The sequence below is a fragment of the Larus michahellis genome, chromosome 14 (assembly GCF_964199755.1).
Source record: "Larus michahellis chromosome 14, bLarMic1.1, whole genome shotgun sequence".
Taxonomy (NCBI): domain Eukaryota; kingdom Metazoa; phylum Chordata; class Aves; order Charadriiformes; family Laridae; genus Larus; species Larus michahellis.
Window position 1 is genome coordinate 11,551,228 of NC_133909.1, and position 25,695 is coordinate 11,576,922.

The 25,695-nt window shown below is 66.6% G+C and overlaps 3 protein-coding genes across 5 annotated transcripts; 1 reads left to right on the forward strand and 2 right to left on the reverse strand.

The window, feature by feature from the left end:
* Nucleotides 1-3,746: 3,746 nt before the first annotated feature.
* On the reverse strand, nt 3,747-6,779 carry ACTG1 (actin gamma 1). Its single transcript, XM_074607152.1, has 6 exons — nt 6,648-6,779; nt 6,135-6,268; nt 5,810-6,049; nt 5,058-5,496; nt 4,787-4,968; nt 3,747-4,691 (listed from the first exon to the last, which is right to left on the reverse strand). Exons 2-6 carry the CDS (start codon nt 6,255-6,257, stop codon nt 4,548-4,550), a joined length of 1,128 nt encoding a protein of 375 aa, XP_074463253.1. The 5' UTR covers nt 6,258-6,268; nt 6,648-6,779; the 3' UTR covers nt 3,747-4,547.
* A 3,134-nt stretch (nt 6,780-9,913) lies between these two features.
* Nucleotides 9,914-14,906, forward strand: FSCN2 (fascin actin-bundling protein 2, retinal). The gene is made up of 5 exons (XM_074607148.1): nt 9,914-12,149; nt 13,841-13,997; nt 14,100-14,221; nt 14,298-14,465; nt 14,538-14,906. The coding sequence occupies exons 1-5, from the start codon at nt 11,327-11,329 to the stop codon at nt 14,741-14,743; spliced, it is 1,476 nt and encodes a 491-aa protein (XP_074463249.1). The 5' UTR covers nt 9,914-11,326; the 3' UTR covers nt 14,744-14,906.
* A 605-nt stretch (nt 14,907-15,511) lies between these two features.
* On the reverse strand, nt 15,512-24,907 carry FAAP100 (FA core complex associated protein 100). Of its 3 annotated transcripts, XM_074607140.1 has the most exons (10): nt 24,853-24,907; nt 24,184-24,377; nt 23,108-23,226; nt 21,836-22,803; nt 20,478-20,628; nt 18,939-19,732; nt 18,382-18,518; nt 16,957-17,073; nt 16,427-16,513; nt 15,512-16,295 (listed from the first exon to the last, which is right to left on the reverse strand). In XM_074607140.1, exons 2-10 carry the CDS (start codon nt 24,346-24,348, stop codon nt 16,170-16,172), a joined length of 2,664 nt encoding a protein of 887 aa, XP_074463241.1. In that variant the 5' UTR covers nt 24,349-24,377; nt 24,853-24,907; the 3' UTR covers nt 15,512-16,169. The 3 variants fall into 3 exon arrangements, 2 of the variants coding, with proteins under 2 accessions (XP_074463241.1, XP_074463242.1); XM_074607141.1 differs by lacking the exon at nt 24,853-24,907 and having other exon boundaries at nt 24,184-24,526; XR_012589844.1 differs by lacking the exon at nt 15,512-16,295 and having other exon boundaries at nt 16,482-16,513; nt 18,371-18,518.
* Between the last annotated feature and the right edge of the window lie 788 nt (nt 24,908-25,695).

Sequence of the window (25,695 nt, forward strand, 5' to 3'; positions counted from 1 at the left end):
GGATTAAAAACACAAAGGTTTTATGAACAGCAAACTCTATGTAAAGGCCTTTTAGTATGGAACTTTTTTATTGATAACTTGGCTTATGAATAAATATATGAACCGTTGCTCGGCGCTGGCTCTGCTCTCTGCTCTGCCTCAGTTTCCCTCCTGGCACGGCCACACACACCCCCCCCCCACTGCACCCCCAGTCACGGGGCACCTGCAGAGACCTCCCCAGCTCGGTGCATGCAGGAGATGGGCAGGGTGCCGGGGCTGCAGGGCAATGGGGAGAGGGTGAAACCCCCCTGGGCACCCCGTTCTGTGCCACCCGGTCCCGGTAGCACCGTCCCGGTGGGGGAAGCAGGGCTGGGGGGGACGCAGGCGGGGATGGGGGGGGGGGGGGTGGGGTGCAGAGAGGGATGGGGGGGCAATGCAGGCAGGGCTGGAGCGAGGGCCCCAGAGCTGTGGGGGGGACACAGGGCTGCAGCGAGGATGGAGGATGCGGGGGGGGGGGGGTGCTCAGGCAGGGCAGGTGTGGGACTAGGGGAGGATGGAAGGTGGGAGGGAGGAGGAGGATGGAGGAAGGAGGGAGGAAGGGGCTGCAGGAGCGATGCAGGAGGAGGGGAGGGAGAATGCAGGAGCCTGCGGGAGGGTGGAAGGAGGCTGCAGGCAGGATGCAGGCAGGATGCTGGCAGGGGGAGGCTGCCGGAGGAGGCGGGGAAGCTGCAGGGGGGGAGGATGCTACGGGGTGGAGGAAGCTGCAGGTAAGAGAGGTGCAGGCAGCAGGGGTGCAGGCAGGGGGATGCAGGCAGGGGGTTGCAGGCAGGGGGTGCAGGTGGGGGGATGCAGGGGATGCAGGGGGTGCAGGCGAGGGGGTTGCAGGCAGGAAGATGCAGGCAGGGAGTGCAGGTGGGGGATGCAGGCAGGGGGTGGAGGGGTTGCAGGCCGGGGGATGCAGGGGATGCAGGCAGGGGGGGATGCAGGCAGGGGGTGGAGGGGTTGCAGGCAGGGGGATGCAGGGGATGCAGGCAGGGGGGGATGCAGGCAGGGGGTGGAGGGGTTGCAGGCAGGGGGATGCAGGGGATGCAGGCAGGGGGGGATGCAGGCAGGGGGAGGGTGCAGGGGGTGCAGGCAGGAGGTACAGGCAGGGGGAAGGGGGAAGATGCAGGCCGGGGGGTGCAGGTAGGGGGGATGCAGGCAGGATGCAGGCAGGATGCAGGCAGGGTGCAGGCAGGGTGCAGGCGGCGGGGGGTGCAGGCAGCAGGAAGCCGCGGAGGGGGCGGGGCAAAGCGCTCCCCCCCCCACGTGGGGCCCAGACGGGCAGGCAGCGCTCGCCCGCCATTGGCCGCGCGGCAGCCAACCAGAGGCCGCCGTTGTGCGGAGCCCGGCGCCCATTGGCTGGCGGGGAGCCCTTTTGTTCTCACCACCCGGCTGCCGTTAACCCTTTCCCCGCCCCGGCGGCGGCGGGGAGTCGGGGGGGGGGGCGGGTTAACGGGGGCGGGGGGGGCCCATCGGGGCCCTTCTGCCCGCCCCCCCCCCCCCCGGCCCCCGCCGGGCTGAGGTCGCGCACACTCGTGCCGTGCGGCGGCGCGCGGGGCCGTGCTGCCCCCTGGCGGACGGAGCGGGGCACAGGCCGCGAGCGGGGCCGGGGGTGGGGGACGGAGAGAGGGACGGACGGACGGACGGACGGACGGGAGGGGTGGCTGGGGAAATGGAGGGACAGACGGGTGTAAGGAGGGATGGACGGACGCGTGCAGGGACGGATGGAAGGACGGACAGATGCGGGGAGGGATGGACGGACAGACAGATGGACGGACGGATGCAGGGAGGGTTGGAAGGCCGGACAGACGGATGCAGGGAGGGACGGACAGATGGGTGCAAGGAGGGATGGACGGACAGATGTAAGGAGGGTGGACAGATTGGTGCAGGGATGGAAGGATGGACAGACGGATGCAGGGAGGGATGGACAGACAGGTGTAAGGAGGGTGGACAGGCTGGCGCAGGGATGGACAGAGGGATGCAGGGAGGGATGGAAGCATGGACAGACAGATGCGGGGAGGGACGGACGGATGGACAGGTTGGTGCAGAGATGGAAGAATGGCTGGACAGACAGACGGCTGCAGGGAGGGATGGAAGGACAGACAGATGGATGCAGGGAGGGACGGACAGATGGACAGGTTGGTGCAGAGATGGAAGAATGGCTGGACAGACAGACGGCTGCAGGGAGGGATGGAAGGATGGACAGACAGACAGACGGCTATAAGGAGGCTGGACAGCTTGGTGTGGGGATGGAAGGATGGACGGACAGATGGATGCAGGGAAGGATGGACAGATGGAGAGACGGCGGCAGAGAGGGATGGAAGGATGGGCAGATGGACAGATGGTTGCAGGGAGGGATGGACAGACAGACGGAGGGATGCAGGGAGGGATGGCAGGATGGCCACAGGGATGGATGGACAGACGGCTGGAAGGATGGCTGGACAGACGGACAGCCAGAGGGATGCGGGGGGGACAGACAGCTGGCCGGGCAGGGCAGGCAGGTGGGCGCACAGAGGGACGGATGCACAGACAGACGGATGGACAGCTGGCAGGGAGGGGGTGCGGGCCAGTTGGTGGGCACAGGTGGCACGGGCTGGGTGGTCCCGGGGGCTCATCCTGCACCGGGAGGGTGGGATTCACCCTGCACCAGCCCCAGGCAATCAAGGGGACCCTCCCATGGCCAGCCCACAGCTCTGCTGGGCCGGTGGGGGGAAGGCGGAGGGTGCTGGGGGGCACCCAGCACCCCCCAACTCCCGCAGGGCCCGATCCTGGTCACCCCGACACTGAGCATTGGCACCTGCAGCTGCCCCCAGCTATGGGCCCATGGGCCCCCCCCCCCCCGTGTCCTCCCCAGGGAGGGGTGCACACGTCCCCCCTTCCCCTGCACCCCAAAACAACAGGCAGTGGCCCTGGCACAGAGATGACAGTGGCCCTGTGCCACCCACCGGGGGGCTGACACTGGGCTCATGGTGCCAAATCAGCTCTGCTGGTCTGGGTGGGGGCATGGACAGGATGGGGACACTATGGGGACAAGCTGGGCAGCGGTGCCACCATGGCCACCCTGTCCCTGGGGCAAATCCCACCGTGGCCACCCTGTCCCTGGGGCAAATCCCACCGTTCTCAAGGGACGAGGGGCCCTGGGCCCAGCTGTGCCACCACCGTGGCCAGGGTCCCGCTGGCAGAGGGGCTCCGGGGTTTGTGCGTGTCCCCCCCATGTCCCCACATCTGACCCAGCACGGTGTGGCAGCAGACCTAGCAAGGGCCTAATTGCAGCCTGACCTTGGGTGCTTTAATTAATTAGCGGGTTTTTCTCTCTCCCCCTAGAAACAAGCTCAGGGGGCTCAGCTCCTGGCAGCCGAGAGCAGGGCTGGGGGTGCAGGGGACCTCCCCCCCCCAGGCTGGTGACAAACCAGGGAGCCACTCCTGGCACCAGCCCACCACCAAAGCGTGCCAAACCAGCTCTGCCCCGGGCAGGGTGCCACCGCCAGGGCCCAGGGCAGTGCCTTTGACAAGTCACCAGCCCTTGACACCTCCTTGGCACCTAAACAGCCCTTTTTAACCCCAAAGTGCCATCGTGCCATCACCAGCGGCTTCCTTGGGGAGCACAGCCAGGAGCTGCAGCTCGGTGCCAGCTCAGCTCCCACTTGTCACCCACAGGGGACAAGCCCAAGTGGTGCCACCCCCGCCCCCCAGCACCCCCCCCCACACACACAGAGCCCCCAAGGTGGAGTTTACTGCAGCGCTTTTTTTTTTTTTTTTTTTTATTTTCCTTACACAATGATGTGTTGTTGGGCGTTACAATTTCTCAACTTTAGGATGACGTTTACAAATTTTGGTTTCCTACCGTCATGTGAGAACATTAAGGCAACGTACAAAAAAAAAAAATCTTACATAAATTAAACGATGCATAAATTTACAGGTGTAAATGCAAAGTTTCCGCAACTCAAGTTGAGTAACTTCAGCCCCGTGATGTCGCCTGGGATTCAGGGGGGGAAGAGGAGGATGAAGACTGGTTCATAAGGCTCGGACGCGATATGTTTTTTCCCAACCTTGCTAGAACGGCAGCGACAGAAGTGAATTCTCGATGGACTCCTACCAGCCTCTACAGGAAATCTGGAATACTCCACACGGAATGTACGGCAAAACTGACTCCAAATACCCTGTACGCAGCGGCCAGGGCACGGGGAGAGGGGCCACTGTCAGTGTGGGAGCTGCGGGAGCCCCTGGTCAGCGTGGGCCGGGCCAGCCCCGCAGCCAGTAGCCGATCTGTACAGGGTATTTCACTCAGGCGTACACCGAGGGAACGGTTAACTCAAATAACGGGGTCAAATCAAGTGACAGCTCGACCGTCCAGTGCCGACATGTGTCTAACATCAGGTACAGACTTTCCAAGGGCAAGTTTTCTTTTGAAAGAAGGCTTATTCCAGTTGTATGAGGCTAGCATGAGGTGTATAGATTTGCCTGGGCAAACATATACTAGTGAGACAACTCATGCAGCAGGCGTGGGGCGCCCGCCAGCAGTCCATTTAGAAGCATTTACGGTGGACGATGGAGGGGCCGGACTCATCGTATTCCTGCTTGCTGATCCACATCTGCTGGAAGGTGGAGAGCGAGGCCAGGATGGAGCCACCGATCCAGACTGAGTACTTGCGCTCAGGGGGAGCGATGATCTGCAAAGAGGAGAGAGAGCGGCGGCGGTCAGAGCGGGCTGGGCCTTCTCCTGCCCTCCCTCCACCCCCCAGCCAGGTCTCGCAGCGTTTCTTACCTTGATCTTCATTGTGCTGGGCGCCAGGGCCGTGATCTCCTTCTGCATCCTGTCAGCGATGCCGGGGTACATGGTGGTGCCTCCGGACAGCACCGTGTTGGCGTACAGGTCCTTCCTGATGTCCACATCACACTTCATGATGGAGTTGAAAGTGGTCTCGTGAATGCCGCAGGACTCCATGCCTGGAGAAGAGTTGCAGGTTCGTTAGCACACACGAAGCACCTCGGTTTGGTCACGCCAACCCCAACAGCCCCAGGAAGCCCACACCTACCCAGGAAAGAGGGCTGGAAGAGAGCTTCTGGACACCTGAACCTCTCATTGCCAATGGTGATCACCTGGCCGTCGGGCAGCTCATAGCTCTTCTCCAGGGAGGAGGAGGAGGCAGCAGTGGCCATCTCCTGCTCGAAGTCCAGGGCGACGTAGCACAGCTTTTCCTTTATGTCACGGACAATTTCCCTTTCGGCTGTGGTGGTGAAGCTGTAGCCTCTTTCTGTCAGGATCTTCATGAGGTAGTCTGTCAGGTCACGGCCAGCCAAGTCCAGGCGGAGGATGGCGTGGGGCAGAGCATAACCCTCGTAGATGGGCACAGTGTGGGTGACACCATCCCCGGAGTCCATAACAATACCAGTGGTACGACCAGAGGCATACAGGGACAGCACAGCCTGGATAGCCACATACATGGCTGGGGTGTTGAAGGTCTCAAACATAATCTGGGAGAAGAGGAAAAAAAATCAGTTAGCACCGAGTAATGAGCTGGGTCACTCACACCCATGTTAAAACACACATGCTGACATGCAGAAAAAAAACTCGTGTGTGAAGGAAAAAAAAAAAAGCAAAGAATGCAGGCAGAAACACAAATGAAAGAAACCTGAGGCGTCAGGGAAGAAATGCCAGGAGTACAGAGCCCTGAAAATGTCGGGAAAAAGAAAATAAAACAAACTCAGGTTTAAGATGCCATAATGACAGGAGGTTCGGGAATAAGACGAGAGCAAAGGGCGGCCGGTGGCGGGTGAGCAACCGTACCTGCGTCATCTTCTCCCTGTTGGCCTTGGGGTTGAGGGGGGCCTCGGTGAGCAGGACGGGGTGCTCCTCGGGGGCCACCCGCAGCTCGTTGTAGAAGGTGTGGTGCCAGATCTTCTCCATGTCATCCCAGTTGGTGACGATGCCGTGCTCGATGGGGTACTTCAGGGTGAGGATCCCCCTCTTGCTCTGCGCCTCATCCCCCACGTAGCTGTCCTTCTGCCCCATCCCCACCATCACGCCCTGGGAAACCGAAGCTCAGTCAGCGCCCGCACGGTCCCGCACCGCCCCGGCTCTGCCCGCCCCTCCGCTCCTCCCCCCGCCATACCTGGTGTCGGGGGCGACCGACGATGGAGGGAAACACGGCGCGGGGAGCGTCGTCCCCGGCAAACCCGGCCTTGCACATGCCGGAGCCATTGTCGATGACGAGGGCGGCGATCTCCTCTTCCATGGCGGAGGTCTCTGCGGCGGAGGAGGCCCGGTCAGCGATCACCCGCCCCGAGACGACAAGATGGCGGCTGGCCCTGACAGACCGCGGCCGCCACCGCCCGCCCCCCCCCGCCCCGCGGTTTGAATCTCCCGCGCCCTGACGTCACCCATCGCTGCAGCCAATCGTGCCGCGCCCCCCTCACACACCCGTTCAAACGGGCGAAACCATTCCAGTGTGGTCGGGGGGGGGACGACAGTGAGGGGAACGGCCACATCCCGCCCCGGCCGGGACCGACCCGCCGCCCCCCCCCCCCCCCTCCCGAAGGCTGCAGCAAAAGGGGGCGGTGGGGGAAAGGGGGAGGGCGCGGGCCACGCCCCGCGGCCGCCGGTGCGGCGGGGCCAGGGCCGGTACCTGTGCGGGGGAAGCTGCTGTCGGCGCTGAGGGAGACGGTGCCGCCTGATCTGCTGCCGCCGGCTGAGTGAGACCGTACGCCTGCCAGCCCCGCGCTTTTATACCCAGGGGGCGACAGCCCCGCCCACCCGGCCGAGAACATCGCCATATATGGAGATCTTTCAGAAACACGCCTTCTCATTGGCTGGCGCGGCCCCGGCCACGTGGGGCGGCTGCCGGGCTGCCCCCGCCCCGCGGCACCCCGGAACCTGCATGGGACTGCGGGGGGGGGCGGCGGCGACCCCCGGCCCCGGCGGGGACCCCCCCCGGCCGCGCCGCCCGGCAGCACCCCCGGCAGCACCGGGCACCCCCCGCCGGGCACCGGGCCCAGTCCCCGGGGCGGCAGCCGGTTGCCCTTCAGTAGTGCCGGGGCCTGGCCGGGCCTGGCCCCGCACCCCGAAGGTGGCATCGTGCCCCCCACCACCACCCCCCACTCCGCCCCGGGGCAGCACCGGGCACCCCCCCATCCCCGGGCAGCACGTGCACGGCCTCGGGCAGCACGTGCACCCCACCGACGGCACGTGCACCCCACCGGCGGGGGGTGCACCCCACCCACAGCACCCCCCTGCAGCACCGGCAACCCCCCCCCAGCACCTGCACACCCCCACCGGCAGCACCGGGCACTCCCCGGGGCTGGCACCCCCCCCTTCCCCCCTCCCCGCCCTGAGTTAGGCACCCCCGGAGCCCACCGCCCCACCGGCGGCACCGCCCAGCCCTGGGGCAGCACCGAGCGCCCCGGCTGCACCCCCGGGCTCCGGTGATGGTCCCTCATGGGTGAAACCATGTACCCTGTCGGTGACACCGCGTACCCTATAGGTGACACCACTATAGGTACCCCCTGAGCGTCACACATAGGCCGGCTGGGCCTCCATAGCAGCACCCAGCACCCCCGGCAGCGCCGGCCCACCGGCAAGCCAGCGCCGGGCACCCCAAAAAGCTCTGCCTCAGCTCCGGCACAGCCGCGCACCCCAGGGACGGTGCCAACACCCCACGGGCGGCACCCTCCCTGGGGTCAGCATCCCCCACAGGCATCCCCTGGCTGCACCCCCCCCACCCTGAGCATCTCCCCAGGGGACCCCCACCAGCCCCGCTCCAGCAGCCCCCGCGGCCCTCGCTAGCCTGGGACCCCCCTGTGTGCCCGAGACCCCCGCTTTGTCTGGGGGTGCCATGGGCCGTGCGCCCCGCACTGCTCTGGGTGTCACGGGCACGGCTCACACCTGTACACCATGCCAGAGGCCATGCCAGGTAGCCATGTACCATGCCAGGTAGCCATGCACCAACGTCAGGTAGCCACACACCATGTCAGGTCACCACACACCTTGTCAGCTAGCCATGCACCAATGTCAGGTAGCCATGCGCTAAGTCAGGTAGCTATGTGCCATGTCAGGTTGCCACACACTACGTCAAGTAGCCATACACCATGTCAGGTAGCCACACGCCATGCCAGGTAGCAGTATGTCAGGTAGCTATGTGCCATGTCAGGTTGCCACACACTATGTGAAGTAGCCACACACTGTGTCAGGTACCAAAACACCATGTCAGGTAGCCATGTACCCTGTCAGGTAGCCACACACCATGCCAGAGACCAACATGCCGTGCTGGCAACCCACACACCCACTGCCCAGCCTGGCCCCTGTGCCCCCAGCCCCTCCGGTGACGGTGGTGGCTGCCGGCCTTGCCGTCACCCATGTCTGTGCCAGGAGCAGCCGGTGGCAGAAGCTTCCGAGGGATCCCCAGCCCCGCTCGGGGACAAACTGCCGCACGCTCAGGCCTCCCCCGGCAGGGCCCGGTGCCACCGGCGGGGCAGCAGCAGCAGACCCAGGGTGCCGGGTGCGGGGCAGGGGGTGCCAGCGCTGGGTGGGTGGCAGCGGGATGGGGGGTCACGGCACAGCTCCAGGGGTCTAACTTATGTCCTTGTGCCAGCGCTGAGCGGCCGGCATGGCCCAGTGGGCAGTGGAGGGCTGGGGCTGGTGGCCGTGTGGCCACCGGCACCTGGGGGTCTGGCTGAGGGGGGGGATGCGCAGGTGACAGCCGCTGCTCCCCATGCCGGGGGCCGGGGACCGGCTGGACCCCCCCAGACGGGACTCCCCGGGGTGGGCACCCCCCACCCGTGACTCAGGACCTGCCGTGGGACACGGACACCAGGAGCCATCAGGGTGGGGGCGACACCGATGTGACGCTGCGGGGCCGGACCGATACTGGGGGGGGGGGGGGGTCGGGGGGGCCCGGGGCGGGGCCGGGTCCCTGCCCGGTGTTTCCTCCTGCCCAAAGAAGGCAGCGCGGTGAGTAAGGGCGGGCAGGGCAGGCAGGGCAGGCAGGGAGGGGGCGGGCAGGGCAGGGCAGGGCCGGGGGTGCCCCCGCCGAGCGGGGCGGGCGCAGGCGGCCCGTCCCGGCCGTATTAGGAGCGATCGGGCCCGGTGGCAGCGGGACGCCCGGCCCCGACACCGCCCCGTGGGGACCTTCGGCCGGGACGCGGGGGAAGGAGGAGGAGGAGGAGGAGGAGGAGGAGGAGGAGGAGGCGGGGGGAGGAGGAAGGCGCCGCGCCCCGCTCCGCCCCGCTGCCCGGCGCCGCGGGGGTGCGGGTGTGTGTGTGTGTGTGTGTGTGCCTGTCCCCCCCCCCGCCTGTGCGCAGCCTCCGTCGCCGCGGTGACACACAGTCCCCGTCCCCTCCCGTCGCCATGGGGACACGCAGCCACCGTCCCCTCCCGTCGCCGCGGTGACGGCCGGCTGTTGGCGCCGGGGGGGGGGGGGGGAGGCGATGGGGTCCCCAGGGGCCGGGCACCGCCACCCACCCCTCCGGAGCAACCCCCCACGGTAGCCCTCCGGACCCCGACCCCGCCTCCCCCCCAAACCCCTGCCCTGTCCCCCCTGGCACAGCTGACGGCCCCCCCCTCCGTCTGCCAGCCCCACGCTGGGGGGCTCTGCACCCCCCCAGGCCGGGGAGTCCCGCACCCCCCTTCCCTCCCGGGAAGGGTGTTGGATGGGAACCGGGAAGGGTGTTGGTCGGGAACAAGGGTGGCCCCCCCCCCCCCCCGCGACAGGGGGCAGGAGGGGCTGTCACGAGTGTGTCAGGTCTCAGCGTCTGCGCCTCCCCCCGCCCCCCACCAGGGAGTCCGCCGGCGTGGGAAGGGGTCTGGCTGTCCCCAAGGCGGGGGGATGCGGGGACAGGCTGTGGGGCAGGATCCAGACAGCGCCCTCTCCCCCCCCACCCCCCGCCACAATGGGAACCTGACCCCCCGCCGAGTTGGGGGGGCTGGGGGGGCCTGGCGTGTATAAATACAGCTCCTGGCTGCTCTGCCAGGCAGGTGCCAGTGCGCACCTGCCGAGAGCCGGCATGGCTGCCCTGACAGACCCTGGGGGGGGCGCCCACATTCCCCCCCACTTCCCCCCAGCCCCCTGGAGCCCCCCAGCCCCTGCAGGACCCTGACCCACTTATCCCCCCCCCCCCCCCCCCCCCCGGCTCGAAAGCCGACCCGTATCCGTTTCGGCGGGGGTCAGTTACACGGCGGGTCGGGTAACGCAGCGGCTGGGGGGCCGCGGCACCCCCCCAGTGCGGTAAGAGAGAGCCCGGCCATGAAAAAGTCATGAGGCAACCAATCCCCAGGACCTATTTTCGGGAACAATAACTGGGCACTGCGCTGACACCGGAGCCGCGGGGCCGGGAGGAAGGCGGCAGCGGGAGCCATCACGGCCGGGACCTCGCTGCGGCACAGTGGCATCACCGGTGCGTGGCCAGTCCCTGGCACCGGAGCTGGCACCGGGTGTCGGAGTGGTTTGGGATGCAGGCAGTGGCAGGGCCTGTCCCCAGGTCTCTGCGGTGGCCGGGGGTCCCTGCAGCTGTGCCTGTCCCAGCTGGCGTCAGGGGGGTCCGGCTGGGCCGGGGGGAATGTTCCCCGCACCCCTGTCCCCACCGAGGCAGCGCACCCACACCACCGTCATGAGCTTCAGGCGGTCTCAGCCCTGTGGATGGCGGGGTTCCAGCCATGGCCCCCAGTGGGCTGGGTGTAGGGGGGGGCAGGCCGTGACCCCGATCTACAGCAGGAGGGATTTGGGACCACAGGACAGATGGAGGCCAAGGGCCCCAAAGCAGGATAAAAGGTTTAAACTAATCAAAATGCCTGGCTAATTGGTAAGGCGCTTAGGGGCTGGCTGGGAGGTGGCACGGCTGGAGGTGACCTGCTGCTGAATCAGAGGGGCCGGTAACCTTAACCTGCCGGGAACGGATACACCGGCCCGCGCCCGGATCGGGTTCCCAACCAAGTTTTCCACTCGCGGCTCAACAGGCGAGAGCCGGGACGGTGACAGCGGCCAGTGGCGTGGCCGCGCAGCCAAGGAGCCGGCCAGGGGCTGCCGCGGTTCCCCCTCGCCCGGGGTCTCGGCGAAAGCCCCGCTGCCACCCCGGCGTCTGCCGCAATCTGTCCGGACTCGGTAATCCTACCTGTGGCTAATTAAACGGGCCACGGCCCACCCCATCGCCCCCCCGCCGTGCCCAAGCTGTGCCCAACTGCCCCGTGGGGCCAGTGCGGCAGCGGCACCGGGCCAGCGCGGACGTCCCCGGTCGGCCCCGCCGCGACGCCCGGGCTAGGCAGGGCCGGGGAGCCCCCACCGCCCCCCCGGGGGCCGCCCCGCGCCGGCGGAAGATGCCAACGAATGGGATCCACCAGGTCCTGAAGATCCAGTTCGGGTTGATCAACTGCGAGGGCCGGTACCTGACGGCGGAGAGCTTCGGCTACAAGGTGAACGCCTCGGCGCCCAGCCTCAAGCGCAAGCAGATCTGGACGCTGGAGCAGGATGAAGCCGACAGCTCCGTCGTCTTCCTCAAGAGCCACCTGGGCCGGTACCTGGGTGCCGACAAGGACGGGAAGGTGCGGTGCGAGGCCGAGCAGCCCGGGCGGGACGAGCGCTTCAGCATCATCACCCAGTCGGACGGGCGCTGGGCGCTGCAGTCGGCCCCGCACCGGCGGTTCTTCGGGGGCCGGGAGGATCGCCTCTCCTGCTTCGCCCCCAGCGTGACGGAGGGCGAGCTCTGGACCGTGCACCTGGCCATGCACCCCCAGGCCAACCTGCTGAGCGTCAGCCGCCGCCGCTACGCCCACCTCAGCGCCCACGAGGACGAGATCGCCACCGACAGCAACCTGCCCTGGGGGGTGGACGCCCTCATCACCCTCTGCTTCCAGGACAAGAAGTACAGCCTGCGCACCGCCGACGAACGCTACCTGCGCTGCGACGGCACCCTGGTGCCCGAGCCCGGCGCCCGCACGGGCTACACCCTCGAGTTCAAGGCGGGCAAGTTGGCTTTCAAGGACTGCGACGGCAAATACCTGGCGCCCACGGGGCCCACCGGCACCCTCAAGTCCGGCCGTAGCTCCAAGCCGGGCAAAGACGAACTCTTCGACCTGGAGGAGAGTCACCCCCAGGTGGTCTTCATGGCGGCCAACGGCAGATACGTCTCCATCCGGCAGGGTAAGGGCTGCCCGCGCCCCGCTGCCGCTCCCGGCTTGCCCTGGGGCTGCGATGGGATCCGTGGGAGCACCCCTGGGACCCCCAACCGCAGGGGGAGACCCCACAATAACAGGAGGGGGGAGGTGGTGGGCAGTAACGGAGGGGGGCGCGCAGCAGGGAGGCTGTGCGGGGCTCCGGGGGGGTGCACGGGGGGGTGTGTGTGCGTGTGCAGGGCTCCGTGGGCGTGCACGGGGGCGGCTGGGTGAGTGTACAGGCTGTGTTTTTTGTGTAGGGCTTCGTGGGGGGGTGCACGGGGTGGGGGTGTGTGTGCACGGGGCTCCGTGGGGGTGTATAGGGGTGCGTGTGCCTCTGTGTGTGTGTGTGCAGGGCTCCGTGGGTGTGCACAGGGGGGTGTGTGTGTGTGTGCAGGGCTCCGTGGGTGTGCACAGGGGGCTGTGTGTGTGTGTGTAGGGCTCCATGGGTGTATATAGAGATGTGTGTGTGTGCGCGCAGGGCTCTGTGGGTGTATATAGGGGTGTGAGGGCATATGTGCAGGTCTCCATGGGTGTGCACAGGGGTGTGTGCACCTGTGCAGGGCTCCGTGGGTGTATATAGGGGTGTGAGTACATGTGTGCAGGTCTCCGTGGGGGTGTATAGGAGTGCGTGTGCCTCTGTGTGTGTGTGTGCAGGGCTCCGTGGGTGTGCACGGGGGGGGGGGGTGTGTGTAGGGCTCCATGGGTGTATATAGAGATGTGTGTGTGCGCGCGCAGGGCTCTGTGGGTGTATATAGGGGTGTGAGTACATGTGTGCAGGTCTCCGTGGGTGTGCACAGGGGTGTGTGCACCTGTGCAGGGCTCCGTGGGTGTATATAGGGGTGTGAGGGCATGTGTGCAGGGCTCCGTGGGTGTGCACAGGGGTGTGTGCACCTGTGCAGGGCTCCGTGGGTGTATATGGGGGGGTGTATGCACGTGCAGGGCTCCGTGGGTGTGTGTAGGAGTGCGTGTACGTGTCTGCAGGGCTCCGTGCGGTTCCTGCGGGGACACGCGTTTGCGTGTGCAGCCCATACGTGTTTGCGCACGGGCGACGCTGTGCGTGCACACGCGTGTGCACAGCTCGGGGCAGGCCGCGTGCGCGCGCGCAGCTCTGCATGCGCATACGTGGCGCATACGTGTGGGGCTGTACTCGGCGCCGCAGGCAAACGCGTGGCTCTCTGCGGTGCCATGCGTGTGCTGGGCTCCGCACAGCCGTGTGTGTGTGTTTGCACACTCAGCTCCGTGTGTGCGTGTCCTCCCTGGCGCAGGCTGAGCCCGGCAGCCCAAGGCTGGGCAGAGCCGTGCCCGCAGCGGGGATGGCACCACGGCCCCCAGAGCCCATGGGGGTCCCCAAGGGACCCCCGTGGCCCGTGCAGCGGTGGCTGTGCCATGCCCCCGGCTGCCCTACCGTCCCTGTGGGCAGCGGGAACACTCCTGCCCCTGTGCCAAGCGGCTTAGGGATGGGTGACGGTGGCGAGCAGGCTATAAATAGAGGGTTTGTGCACCGCGGCGCTAACCAGATGGACGTGGCAGCAATCAGATTAACCAGCCCAATTAGCACGATTGTTCGCAGAAGGATTTTCCGCTGCCGGGAGGGGCCGGGGAGGGCGAGCGCAGCCGCAGCTCTCAGGCGCATGTGGCCGGAGCAGGGCCGGTGCCGACGGCCGCTGCCGCCCGCAGGCGTCAACGTCTCGGCGAACCAGGACGAGGAGCTGAACCACGAGACCTTCCAGCTCCAGATCGACCGCGACACCAACAAGTGCAGCCTGCACACCAACACCGGCAGCTACTGGACCCTCGTGGCCCATGGGGGCATCCAGGCCGTGGCCACCGAAGTGTGAGTGGGGCCATGCAGCGGCGTGGGGCCGCAGCGGGGGCACAGGGAAGGGGGTCTGGGGGACACAGGCTGCCCCGGCTCACGCTCTCCCTCCACCGCCAGCGCTGCCAACACCATGTTTGACATCGAGTGGCGCGGGCGGCGGGTGGCCCTGCGCGCCAGCAACGGCCGGTACGTCTGCACCAAGAAGAACGGGCAGCTGGCAGCTGTCAGCGACACCGTGGGTAAGTGCTGGGTTGGGTGGGGGCGTCCTGGCCTCAGCCCCCGCCCCGGGGTGCTCAGGGCCAGGGTCCCGCGCAGGGGAGGATGAGGAGTTCACCCTGAAGCTGATCAACCGTCCGATGCTGGTGCTGCGAGGCGAGCATGGCTTCGTCTGCTACCACCGCGGCTCCAACCTGCTCGACTCCAACCGCTCCATCTACGACGTCTTCCACATCAGCTTCAGCGACGGCGCCTACCAGATCCGAGGTGGGCAGCGGGCTGGGGGGCTACTGGTGGTCCATCTGGACCCCACTGATGGCCCCAGGGGTCTCTCCACAGGCCAAGGGGGCAAGTTCTGGTACGTGGCGAGCAGCGGGTCGGTGTGCAGCGACGGGGACCTCTCTGAGGATTTCTTCTTCGAGTTCCGGGAGCGGGGACGCGTGGCCATCAAAGGGAAGAACGGCCGGTACCTGCGCGGGGACCCGGCCGGCACCTTGCGTGCTGACAGCGAGTCCGTGCTGCGGGCCACACTCTGGGAATACTGACCTGCCTGGCCCCGGTCCCCCGCCACGGCGTCTCCCAGCCCGCCCGGGGGCACCAGCTCGTCCCCAGGCAAAGGATGGCGGTGGAGCCGGTGGTGGCACCATCCATGGCAGCTGTGTCCCCAGCCCACCTCGACTCACGGCATTAAAGTCAGTCTGGATCCCACCGGGGCAGTGCCTTGTCTTCTCTCCCCTCCCGCAGCCCCCAGGATCCAGCCCCGTCCCCCTCCCCACACCCAGCCCCTCACCCCAGATGGAGGGTGCTGCCCCGGGGGAGCCCCCACACCCTGGGAAAGGGTTGATCCTGCCTGGGCATCCCGGCTCTGCCACCGCTCTGGGACGTGGGGACCCCCAGGCTGGTGGTTGCAGGGGTTGGGGGGGCCACTTAGGCAGCTGGGGATAGGGGCAGCAAACCCACTGCGGGCAGGGCCCCGAGGGGCTGGGGTGCCCATGGACCCTCTGCCAGGCTGGGGGAGCGGGGGGGGGGCTGCAGCCTGGCAGAGGGCTGTAAGGAAGGGCGTGGGGGGGTCCCCAGAGGCACGAGAGGAGAAATGAGCTGCCAGGGCTGCTGATCCCCAGGTGGGCAGGGTGACGCGGGGCGAGGAAGACACGGTGCTTCCGACACCGAGCGCAGGGTATGGCCCTCGGGCTGCTCCCGAATGCAGTGGGGCCATGGGGGCCGGCGGTGGCAGCCCCCCCCCCCCCCCCCCGGGAGCTGGCAGGGCCCTGCTGGGACATGGAAAGGAAAAGAGACGGGCACTCGCTGAGCGGCACGATCGTTTTCATGGCAGACGACAGATTTACAGACACTGGAGCAGTGCGGGGAAGGACTGGGCCAAAACACGCTGCACCACCACAGAAATACGAGATCATTTATAGAAACAACGGGGGAGCGGAAAACCCCCTCCCCTGCCCAGCAGAAAACGGGGCTCCCCCGGGCAGGCACCCGCTGGGCACCCTGGCACAGCACCCTGTTTGTCCTGATCCTGAAAGGCAAGGCGGCACTGGGGCACAGCCCACAGCCGGCACGGCGCCGGGAGAGCGCTAAACTACCACGGCTATGAACGATCCACAAGACAGCACGGCCCCGGGGGGCTGCCCGCCGGCATGGCCGGGCTGGGGGCTGGGCGGCAGCGTTGGGCCGGGCCAGCCCAGAAGCCCCCGCTCTGCCACCGAGCGGCTCTTGGGGAGACGCCACCGGAGCCCCCCGACCCTCCGGTGCTGCCGACAACACGACCACGAAACACGCACACACACACACACACCCCCAACCCGGACCACCACCGCGGCCGCCCTGCCCTCGCCGCCAGCCCTCCGGCCTGGGCACGCTCCTCCTCCAGCAAGGGTCTCTCCCCGCCGCTGGCCCGGCAGGCTCCCACCCCGGCCGGCGGGGCTCGGGACCCCCAGGGCTCGCTGGCTGCCCCCCTGCTCACAGGAGAACAAGGCTGGGGTTGCGCAGCTGCTTGTAGATGTGCAGGAGCTTCTCCGCCGTCGCAGCTCCCTCCTCGCCGAGGGGCGGCCGGTCGCGCAGGGTCTGCGCCTCCTTCAGCAGCATCTGCACAAGGGAGATGGAGGTTGAGAGACACGCGTCGGCTTGGGGCGGGGGTTCCAACAGCGTGCGCCCCATGGGGAGGGGACCAGGGCACGGCAGGCACTCATCAGCCCCGGTGCAGGCTCGCAGCTCACCTCGTGGTTGGCCTGGATCTGGCGCAGGTACTGCATGCGGAGGTCGGGGGGCCCCGAGCCCTGTGCCGCCTGCTCCAGCACCAGCGCCTGCGGGGAGAGGAGAGCTCTGCTGGGGAGGGCGCCAACCACGGCACCGGGTGGGAGGCGGGTCTCCCGTGCCACCCTGCTGTCCCCAGGCCTGGCACCGCAGCACCTCCGAAAAGGCTGCCAGCCCCCATGTGCTACAGGGGAACTGCTCCGTTTAGCTGCCGAACTGACTGGAGCCCGTTCCCAGGGCAGATGGCCAGTACCTCCCAGGGATCAATGGTCCAAACCCATGGCCAGGGCTCAGAAACCGCTCAGGGTCCACCACGGTCCCCCACGCTGGGCTGGTCTGCCACATGGTGGTGCCAGAAAAACCCTCCTGGAGTGACCAGCTGCATCCCCAGGCTTTGGCCCTGGGCTTTTGGCTTGTTTAGGGTCCTCCCTGTCCCCCAGGGCCACATCTGCTGGGGCCAGCGTCACAGCCCCGTGGCAGTGGTTGACCGTACCTGGATGCGCCGGATGACGGCATGGTGCATCCTGCACATATCAGCCAGGGACGGGCTCTCCATCAGGATCTCCACGGCCTGGATGGGGCCTGCCGGGCTGATGTCATTCATGGCCACCTGTGACAGCAAGCACATCCTCACTGCAACCATCGCTGGGCAGGGGAGGGGATGAAGGTGGCCCCAGACCCCTCCCCATGGGCACCGGGCTCCCAGAGGGCTCTCCTCCCCCATCCCTACTCCCTGCACCCCCCACCCCATTTGCTCTCCAGGCTGGCACAGGCAAACGCAGCCTGCACAGTGCCAGCCCAGCTGGGTGCATCAGACCCCTTGCCCAGCCCCTCCAAGGGTCATTTGCCCCCATCCCAGCTCTGGTGGCCATCAGGCCCCATGAGAGCCCTCACTGGCTCCTCCAACCCCAGACCGGAGCGGTGGCAGAGGTGGATACCACAGCCAGGAGAGCGGCGGCTGGTCTCACCCAGTGCCATGGGGGTGAGCGGATGCCCGTTCCCTGACGAGACGCGGGCTGCCACCCCAGCGGATTTAATCCAGCAGGCTTAGCCCAAGCAGAATTAACGCTGTCACTAATCACATTGGTAATATTAGTGCTCTCAAGTGTGAATCAACCTGAGCCAGGTCATTGCCTGCACGCAGGCGGCTGGGCCCCTCGGCACGGGGTCAACCAGCCGCAGCGGGAGAGCTGGGCAGCAATTAATATTTTTCCTTTGCGCTGAGAGGGGGATTTTCGCATTAAAGGGGGACGACCTGCAGCACATCAGATTTACACCCCGAATCCAGCCACGTTTTCCCTTCGCTTTGCAGAGCCAGCAAAGCACGACCAGCCAAACCAGCAGGGAAAGCCCATTTCTTCCCGCAGCCGAGTCCGACGCCAGGTCGGGGCATGGCGAGCGTCCGAGGTTATTGCATCTCAGCGGGGCTGGGCAAGAGACGGCCAGGAGCAGGAGCCACAACCGCTCCACGAGAAAGGCCGCAGCAAAGAAGGCCGGCAAGGATGCTGCGGATCAGCAAAGGGATGCAGGGAGGGGAAAGGGCTTTGCCCTCACAAGGCTGCTCTGCCACGCAGGGACACAGCGGCAGCCCACTGCCCTGCCTGGCAGGGAAATGGGATCATCTGGGGGACACACACGTGCCCCGAGATGGAGAGAAGCGGCCACAGCCTTTGGGAAGTCCAGGGTTGGGAGAAGGGGGACCCGTGGCTCAGCACACAAGCCCCAGCCCCACAGCGTAGCAGCCAGCAGGCCCCACGCAGCACCCAGGCATCCGGACCCACGGACAACAGGCTGGGGCCAGCATGGTGAGGCCATACATCACCCAGCTCCCTGGAACGAGTGAGGGGCTGTGGGACGGAGCCGGCTCTGTGGGATGGGGGCACGGGGAGTTTCTCTGCAGGGCTAACCCATTCCTTGCCTCTCGGACAAGCAGCTGCACCTCGCCTCCGTCGGGTGCCGCGCCGCGCACCGACGCCACCTCCCCGCTGCTCAGCGCCTCGGCCCCGGCGTTCTCAGCCAGCAGCCAGCGCAGCGTGGCACAGCTCAGTGGGACATCTGGGGACAAAAGGAGAGAAAGCAGAGCCCGTTACGCCGCTGAGTGCCCTCCCTGCGGCTCAGCAGCCCCGCTAAGGCCAGAGCGACGTGGGAGGGAGCAGCGTGTGCCTGGTGCAGCCCCTGTGAGGCCAGGGCTGACACTGGCGCCGTTCCCCTCCCCACTGAGACAAGCTGAGCTCCGTCACGCAACTGCCATTGCATCCATGTGCCAGCACATAAGCAGACACGTGCTGGGGTCTGTGGAGGGTCACGCAGCCCTCCTCGCCCAAGGAACGGGCTGCTGACCGTCCCAGCCGGCATGCACGGGCTGCATCAGTGTCACTCCGGCCTCTCCTGGGATGGCCACAAGTCGGGCTGCCAGCACCTCTCCCCGAGGAGATACCCCAGGAGCTCCCAGGATGCTCCTCTCCAGGGACCCACCTGAGTCAGAGATTTTCAGCGCATTTTTCAGCAGCTCCGAGGACACCCTGATGGACGCCGCCGAGGGTGGCATGTTTTCCTCTCCTGGGGCGTGTGGCAGCTCGCCGGCTTTCACCCCCTCGGGCTCAGTCTGCTCCTGGGACACTTTGAGGAAGGTCTCCACAGGGTCTGGGGGGGCTGGGGGAGCAGCTGACGGTGGGGAGGCATCTGGCCCCGGAGGGCTGCTCTCGAAACGGAGGCACTGGAGCATGTCAATGGTGCATTCGCTGAGGGGCAGGCAGATCCCCTCTCTGTCTGGGGAGAGGATGGGCGAGTCGTCTGGCAGAAGGTCGTCCAGGGCCTCAGAGGAGTCGGAGCCGCTGCCCAAAATATCCCGTAAACTGTAGTAGAGGGCACAGGAGATGGTCAGAGGCAGGTCCAGCTTGGTGTCTGCAGCGGAGCCGAGGGGCAGCGTCAGCTCCCTCTTGTTCCCGGGGAGGAGCTGGTCGATGGGGAAGGTGAAGGTGGTGGCTGAATCCACAGACGACTCCTCCTCTAAGGCACAGGGGCTGGCCAGGAGCTGAACGCAGAGGGTCCAGCCCTCCTCCAGGCTGTACTCGCTGCAGTTCTCCAGCAGACAGGAGATGGTGACGGTATCTTGAAGCAGGAGGCAGCTCCAGTTGGCAGTGACAGTGCAAGCAATGGGCTTCTGGCCTTCTTGGCTGGACAGCAAAGCCGCGCTCACGTTCATCACCTGGTTCAGGCTGGCCAGGGCTCGGTTCTTCTGGTCCACTGCCTTCTTCAGGAAGGAAACTCTGCAAGGACAAAGCGTCAGTGCTGAAATAGCAGGAGGGACGGCGGTCAGGACACTGGGTCAGTGATGGGAGCACGGCAAAGGCCAGTGCCAAAGGCTGCTGCACGAAGGGCGCTGTGCTGCTATGGCAGAGGAGCTGAGCAGCCCCTGGCATGAGCCCGGTGCCCTGAGCCACCCCAGGAACGCTCCGGCTCCCTCTCCAAGGCAGCCAGGATCCACACTGCCTGCATGGCCGCTCTGCCCATGAGCCCCCATCAGCTGAGCCGACGCCAAGGAGCAGCTCCGGCCAGCCAGACCCCGGGAATCCCTCTGCAAAGGGAGAGGGGATTCAGCCATGTCCCCTCCCCAGGCGGAGACGGCCGTGGAGGCCGGAGGCACGCGCCTGCCCTGCCTGTTACCGCCGACTTGGCAAGGGTGGCGGGGCATCTGGGAGCGTCCGGCACCCTGCCTCTCCCACCTTCTGCCGCCGAGGCTGTAAACACCCGCCCGCCCGCAGCGCCGGAGCCAGCTGCACCCAGGGGAGGAGGGCAGCAGGCAGGGCTGCCCTTAAACACTATTTTATCCTATCGAGGTCGGGGGCAGGGGGGTGTGCTTCCCAGCCAGGCTCCCACACTCTGGAAAGGTAAATGTTGGGGCAGTTACTGACACAGATCTCATGGCCGATGCACAAAACCCCAGCTTGGTGCCCGTAAACCGGGCAGCTCACAGAGTATGAGCGCGCGGTGCTGAGCAGCCCTGCGTTTTACCTCTCTGAGGTGTTCCCTATCCCGGACAGCAGCTCCTTAATCCTCCGGCCGGCCTCGGCAGGCGTCAGCTCCACGTCAGTGTCCTCAGGGCTGCATAAGTCGCAGGTCATGAGGCGGCCTTTGGCAGATAAGGCCAGCAGCTCCGATTCACCTGCGGGCAGAGACGGGGGCATGTCAGGCAACACAGAGCGGTGGGAGGGGGCCGGGAAAGCAGCTGGGGCTTCCCTGATGGCTGGGGGGGGGGGGTGGCGTGGATGCAGGAGGATGGGGGAGCACGAGATGGCACTGCCTGCCCCAAGACAGCTGGAGGTATCACCTGTCTGCAGTGGGGTACGACGGAGACAGGACACGGACCGCGACAGCACGCCCACCTCACACGCAGCTCCCCAAGAAGGGGCTGCCCCACAGAAGGGAAATGTCCCCCCTCCTGCCTGTCCTGTCCCCGTGGCTCCTGCTCGCCAACAGCCCCGCCGCCCCAGCCATGCTTCCCAGAGCTGGCCGCCCCCAAGCCAAGGCCAGCAGCAGCTGGGGGAGGCATCGGGGGGTGGGTACAGCACCCCGGGAGCCAGCACTGCCATGCAGGGTGCCCAGCAGTGAGATGCGTGCAGCTCTGCGGGCAGCGCGCGGGGCCGGGTGCGGGCAGGGCTGCCTGCCTTGCTCTCACCTGGGTGCCCCAGGAACCTCTCCTCGCTCACCTGCCTGTTCTGGTCCCCTCTGCTCCTCGTGCTGCCCCACGCGAGGGGCTCAGCTACAGCTGTGGGTCGCTTTCCCCCCATCTAGGCCCTCTGGTCCCTTTCTCCGCTCCCGAGGGCGAGCACCGCACCTTGCCCTGCGCCCAGGCTGTGGTCAGGCACCGCACGCTGCCCTTGCTGGGGAACGGGGGTCAGCACCCAAGCTGCGGGGCTGCAGAGCGCAGAGCGTGCAGCCTCTAAGCAGCTGCGCAGGAGCCCCCGGTCCAGCCAGCGGCATTCCTGAACCCCTTTTTCAGTGAGCCTCATCCCAGCTCGCTGGGGGCTCCCCACAAGCTGCCCTCTGTGCAGGGAGCCCGAGGGGACAGGCAGGGCTGCCGCGAGCATCCTGTGAAAACCTGCGCAGACCGGCCACCTCCTGCGACGCCGAGCAGAGAGAAACTGCGAGTGGGCGGGGAAGAGCCGGAGCTGCCAGCACGCCTCGCGTTCAGCCCGAGTCGGCATGCTTGACAGAAACGACTTACAAAAACGAGGGGAGTCAACAAGAACGGATGAGGACGGAGCCCAATCTGGACCGTAAGGAGGGGTGGAGACGTACGGTCCGGAATAGGCAGCTATCCTGCCCTGCTCCACCCCAAGACCCAGCGCACGCCCCACTGCCGGCAGTACCTTCTGACGCCCGAGAAGACAAGGAAAGAGCCACAACGCTACAGATACTTAAACTGGCCGGAGACAGGACGGGAGGCAGGACGCCGGCGCAGCTCTCCGCGTCCTCGGGGTCAGAGGAATCGCCGACCCAGTCTAGGTCGACGGCAGAGATGTCCGAGTGTGTGCTGTAATACATCCGGCTGCCGCTGCCGCAGGCGGCGCAGAGAATGGGCCCACGCAAGTAGTACTCCCTGAGCTCCGGCACCGTCGCCTCCTCCCTCTGATCCGCCTTGACAGCCACCATCTTCCCATAGTGGCCCACAGCCACCACGCAGTCACAGCCAGCATCTCCGAAGAGCTGCTCGTCCTCAGCATCCTCTGCCGCCCTCCGCTCCGTTCTCAAGGCCCCAATGAAGACAATGGGTTCTTCCAAATGATGGAGGATCTTCACCGGGGGGTCTTGGTTCGAAACGTCGTGGCAGCCGTCGACAGCCGGCGAAGAGCTGAGGGCCTTCAGCGGCACGGAGCAGAGCTGTCCGTCCGGGAAGCCACAGAGGATCATAGGAGACTCCAGCATGGCAGCGTCAATGCCGAAGAGCAGGCTGAAGAGGGGCTCTTCCAGGACGAAGCCCCCTGAGCACCACAGCCCCTCCCCGGACCCCATGGTGCCTGGGGAGGATGCGCAGCACAGAACGGGCAGGAAGCGGGAGGGGGGACCGTCCCCCTCCTCATCTGCAGGCTGGGGGCCGGGGCAGAAGCCCACCTCGCTGACCTGCCGGTACGGGGGACTCTCTTGCTCAGGGCACGGAAGCTCGTAGAGTTTCATCCACCATTTGCCGTGAGCCTGGGACAAGGTGATGACGAAGTTGTTGAGCAGAGTGAACATGCACAGGCTGGCGTCTGGGAAGATGCAGGCGTCCGAGTCCACGGGGAAGACGCCGGAAGGGCAATTGCTTTCTTGGCCGTCACCATTCGTCTGCTCCATTAACCTTCAAGCAAACAGGGAAGAGCTCTCAGCCAAGTCATGGGGTGAAGCCAGCGCTTCCCTTGGCCGCCTCTTACCCTGGCCCTCGGAAACAAGCTCCCCGCAGCACAGCTTTTAGCATCTGCTGCAAGAGCAGCGATCCAGAGCTTCAAACCGCGTAATGCTTCCCGTGCCTGCAGGAGGACAGGCAGGGAGAGGGCAGCGGCGGACACCCAACGCATCACCCTAGCCCTAAAAAGCGTCCCCAGGACTCCAGGGCTAATGGCATGGGGCTGGCTCACATCCCCATGGGGTGACAGCTCGCTCACCTGCTCTGCTGGTCCAGGGAAACGCAGTAAATGCCGCTGTGGGCACAGAGGATGTAGAGCTGCCGGGGCTGGGGCAGCAGCTCCACGTGCCACACCTGGTCGGGGCATCGGTACACAGCCTGCGTGGAAAATTAGAAAGAAATGTCACCTTCCTACGGCACCCGGGCGGGTGGCGGGGTCAAGGCTGCTCGTCACGGGTCTGGGCACCAAGGGAGCCGCGGTGCCCACGCCGCCAGGCCGGGCAGAGCCCTGCTCACCCACGCGGGGTAAAGAAAGAAACTGTTCGCTCGGCAACGCTTCCTCCTGGGCAACCCCAACGCAACTGCAAATTAAAGCGGTTATTTCCTGCAAACGCAGATTACAAGCAATCTCAAGGAATAAATCTATCCCTGGGCAGCGGCGCAGCTCGCGGACCCAGCGGGACTTCCCTGGGCGAGGGGCAGCCGCCCTCGGTAAAGAGTGGCAGGGGGTCAGGAGAGGGGCTGCAGGTAACGAGGCAGCGGGTAACGAGGCAGCCCGTTGCTCCCGCTCCCCAAGGGGAAGGCAAATCGCGATCAGAAAGCCGGTACATGCTCTACTTTCCTAAGGAGCGCAGTGTAGGAGGCAAATCCTGATATTACAGCGATGGCTTTCTTAGAAATGATAATAAGAACAAATTAAAAAAAGAAGCCGTGTATAACTCAACACGACGACCGCTGTTAGTCACAGCAAAGACAATAGCGAAACCCTTTGTAGGTGAGAAATGAAAGAAACGTCACTTTGCTTGGGGAGGAAAAAAAGCCTTTTTAGTTTAATTAAATGTTTGTCTCGCAAGTTCAGGAGAGGGGCCAGACGGCAGCACACCCAGAAGGGGCCTCAGAGCCGGGTAAGGGGGTCTGGCGCTGCTTGTGAAGTTGGTTCGTGGATGGGGAACCCCGATGGAGTGACCCTAAGAAGGATTTTGGCCCCAGACTGGGTGACAGGGGACACAACTGGTGTCCCCGCCACCTTCACCCTGTCCCAGGACACCGGCCCCAGAGCACTCTCCCAGCGCGGGGGACAGGGGACGAAGCCCCCCGCCCTGCCGGGCCCCTCACCTTCAGCACCTTCCCCTCCTGGTCGTAGACGTAGACGAACTCGCTGCCGTTGGAGAGGTAGATCTCGTTCTCGTGGCACAGCACCCGGGGCTTGCCCGCCACCAGCCCCCCCACCGGGCAGCAGAAGCCGGCCAGGTAGTCCACCCTGTGCCCCACGTGTGCCATGGTGCCAGGAGGGAGGGAGCGGTGCCAGCCTGGGGGTGTGGGTCAGCGCTAAGAGGGGGGCGGGGGGCATCCATGCTCCAGTGGGCACCCAAGGGAAGGGGATGGGGTCCCTCTGCCAGCACCCTGAGGTGCAGGCTGAGCCCGGCCCCCCCCCAGGGCCACTGACAGCCCCAGATGTGTGCTGACCCGGCCCCACGGCCCCCCACACCCTCCCTAGCTGAGCCCCACAGCCCACCCCCCCATCCCTGACCAAGCCCCACGGCACCCCCCCATCCCTGACCGAGCCCCACGGCCCCCCCCCACCGCAGGCCCAGCCCCCCCAGGCCCAGCCCCACAACCGGATCTCCTCTCCCAGCCCCCCATTCCCCCTCCCAGGCCCCCCGCTCTCAGCCCCACAGCCTCCAGACCCATCCCCCCCCAAAAAAAACGCTTCCCCCAGCCCCTCCATCCCGCCCCACACCTCCTCCCCCCCTCCCCATCCCCTCCCGGTGGGGCTGCGGGTACCGGGCGGGGGGCGCGGGCGGCTCCGCTTTACGGCTGCGCGGCGGCCGCCGCAATGGGGCGGGGAGTTTGCGACAGGCCGTAAAGCCGCGATGGGCGGGCGGCACCCCCCGGGGTCGGTACCGGCGGGGGGGAGCAGGCGGCTAAATCCCCGCCCACGGGGCCGCAGAGAGGAGCAAGACGATGCTGGTGACAGCGGCTTTATTAATGGCGAGCGGGGGCCGGTTGGGCCCCCCCGGGGGACAGAGGGCCGCCCCCCACCGTGTTCCCCCCGTTGCGGCGTGCGGGCCCGGCCGCTGGGACAGGCGCCTCCCCCAGGCCTGGCTGCGGCCTCTCACGCTGCCGCCCGCCGTGGTGTGCCCCCCCCCGGGACGTCGGGCGTCCCCCGGGCGGGCTGGGGCAGCCCCCGGCGGCGCGGAGGGGTCCCGGGGCCGCGGGCCCGGTTGAGTTGGTCGGCGAAGGCCTCCACCTCGGCGAAACGGGCCGAGAGCCGCCCCAGCTGCTCCTTCAGGGCGCTGAAGTCCCGGTACAGATGGTCCAGGGCCCCCGACAGCGAGCGGATCCTGCGCGGGGGGGGGTGGGGGGGGAGAGGGGTGAGGGTGCGGGACCCCCCCCGAGGGGCACGGCCGGCCCCCGCCGCCCCCTCACCTCCCGTAGTCGGGCAGCACGGTCTGGTGGTCGAAGAGCAGCAGGTTCCTCATCTGGGAGGTGATGGCGAACTTCCAGTTGTCCAGGACCAGCGTCAGGTTGGCGCAGCCCTTCGCCGGTCGCCTCTGGGCTGCGGGGAGCAGATGGGGGGGGGGGTACGGGCTGGACCCCCGGCCGCGGGCAGGACCCCCACCCCAG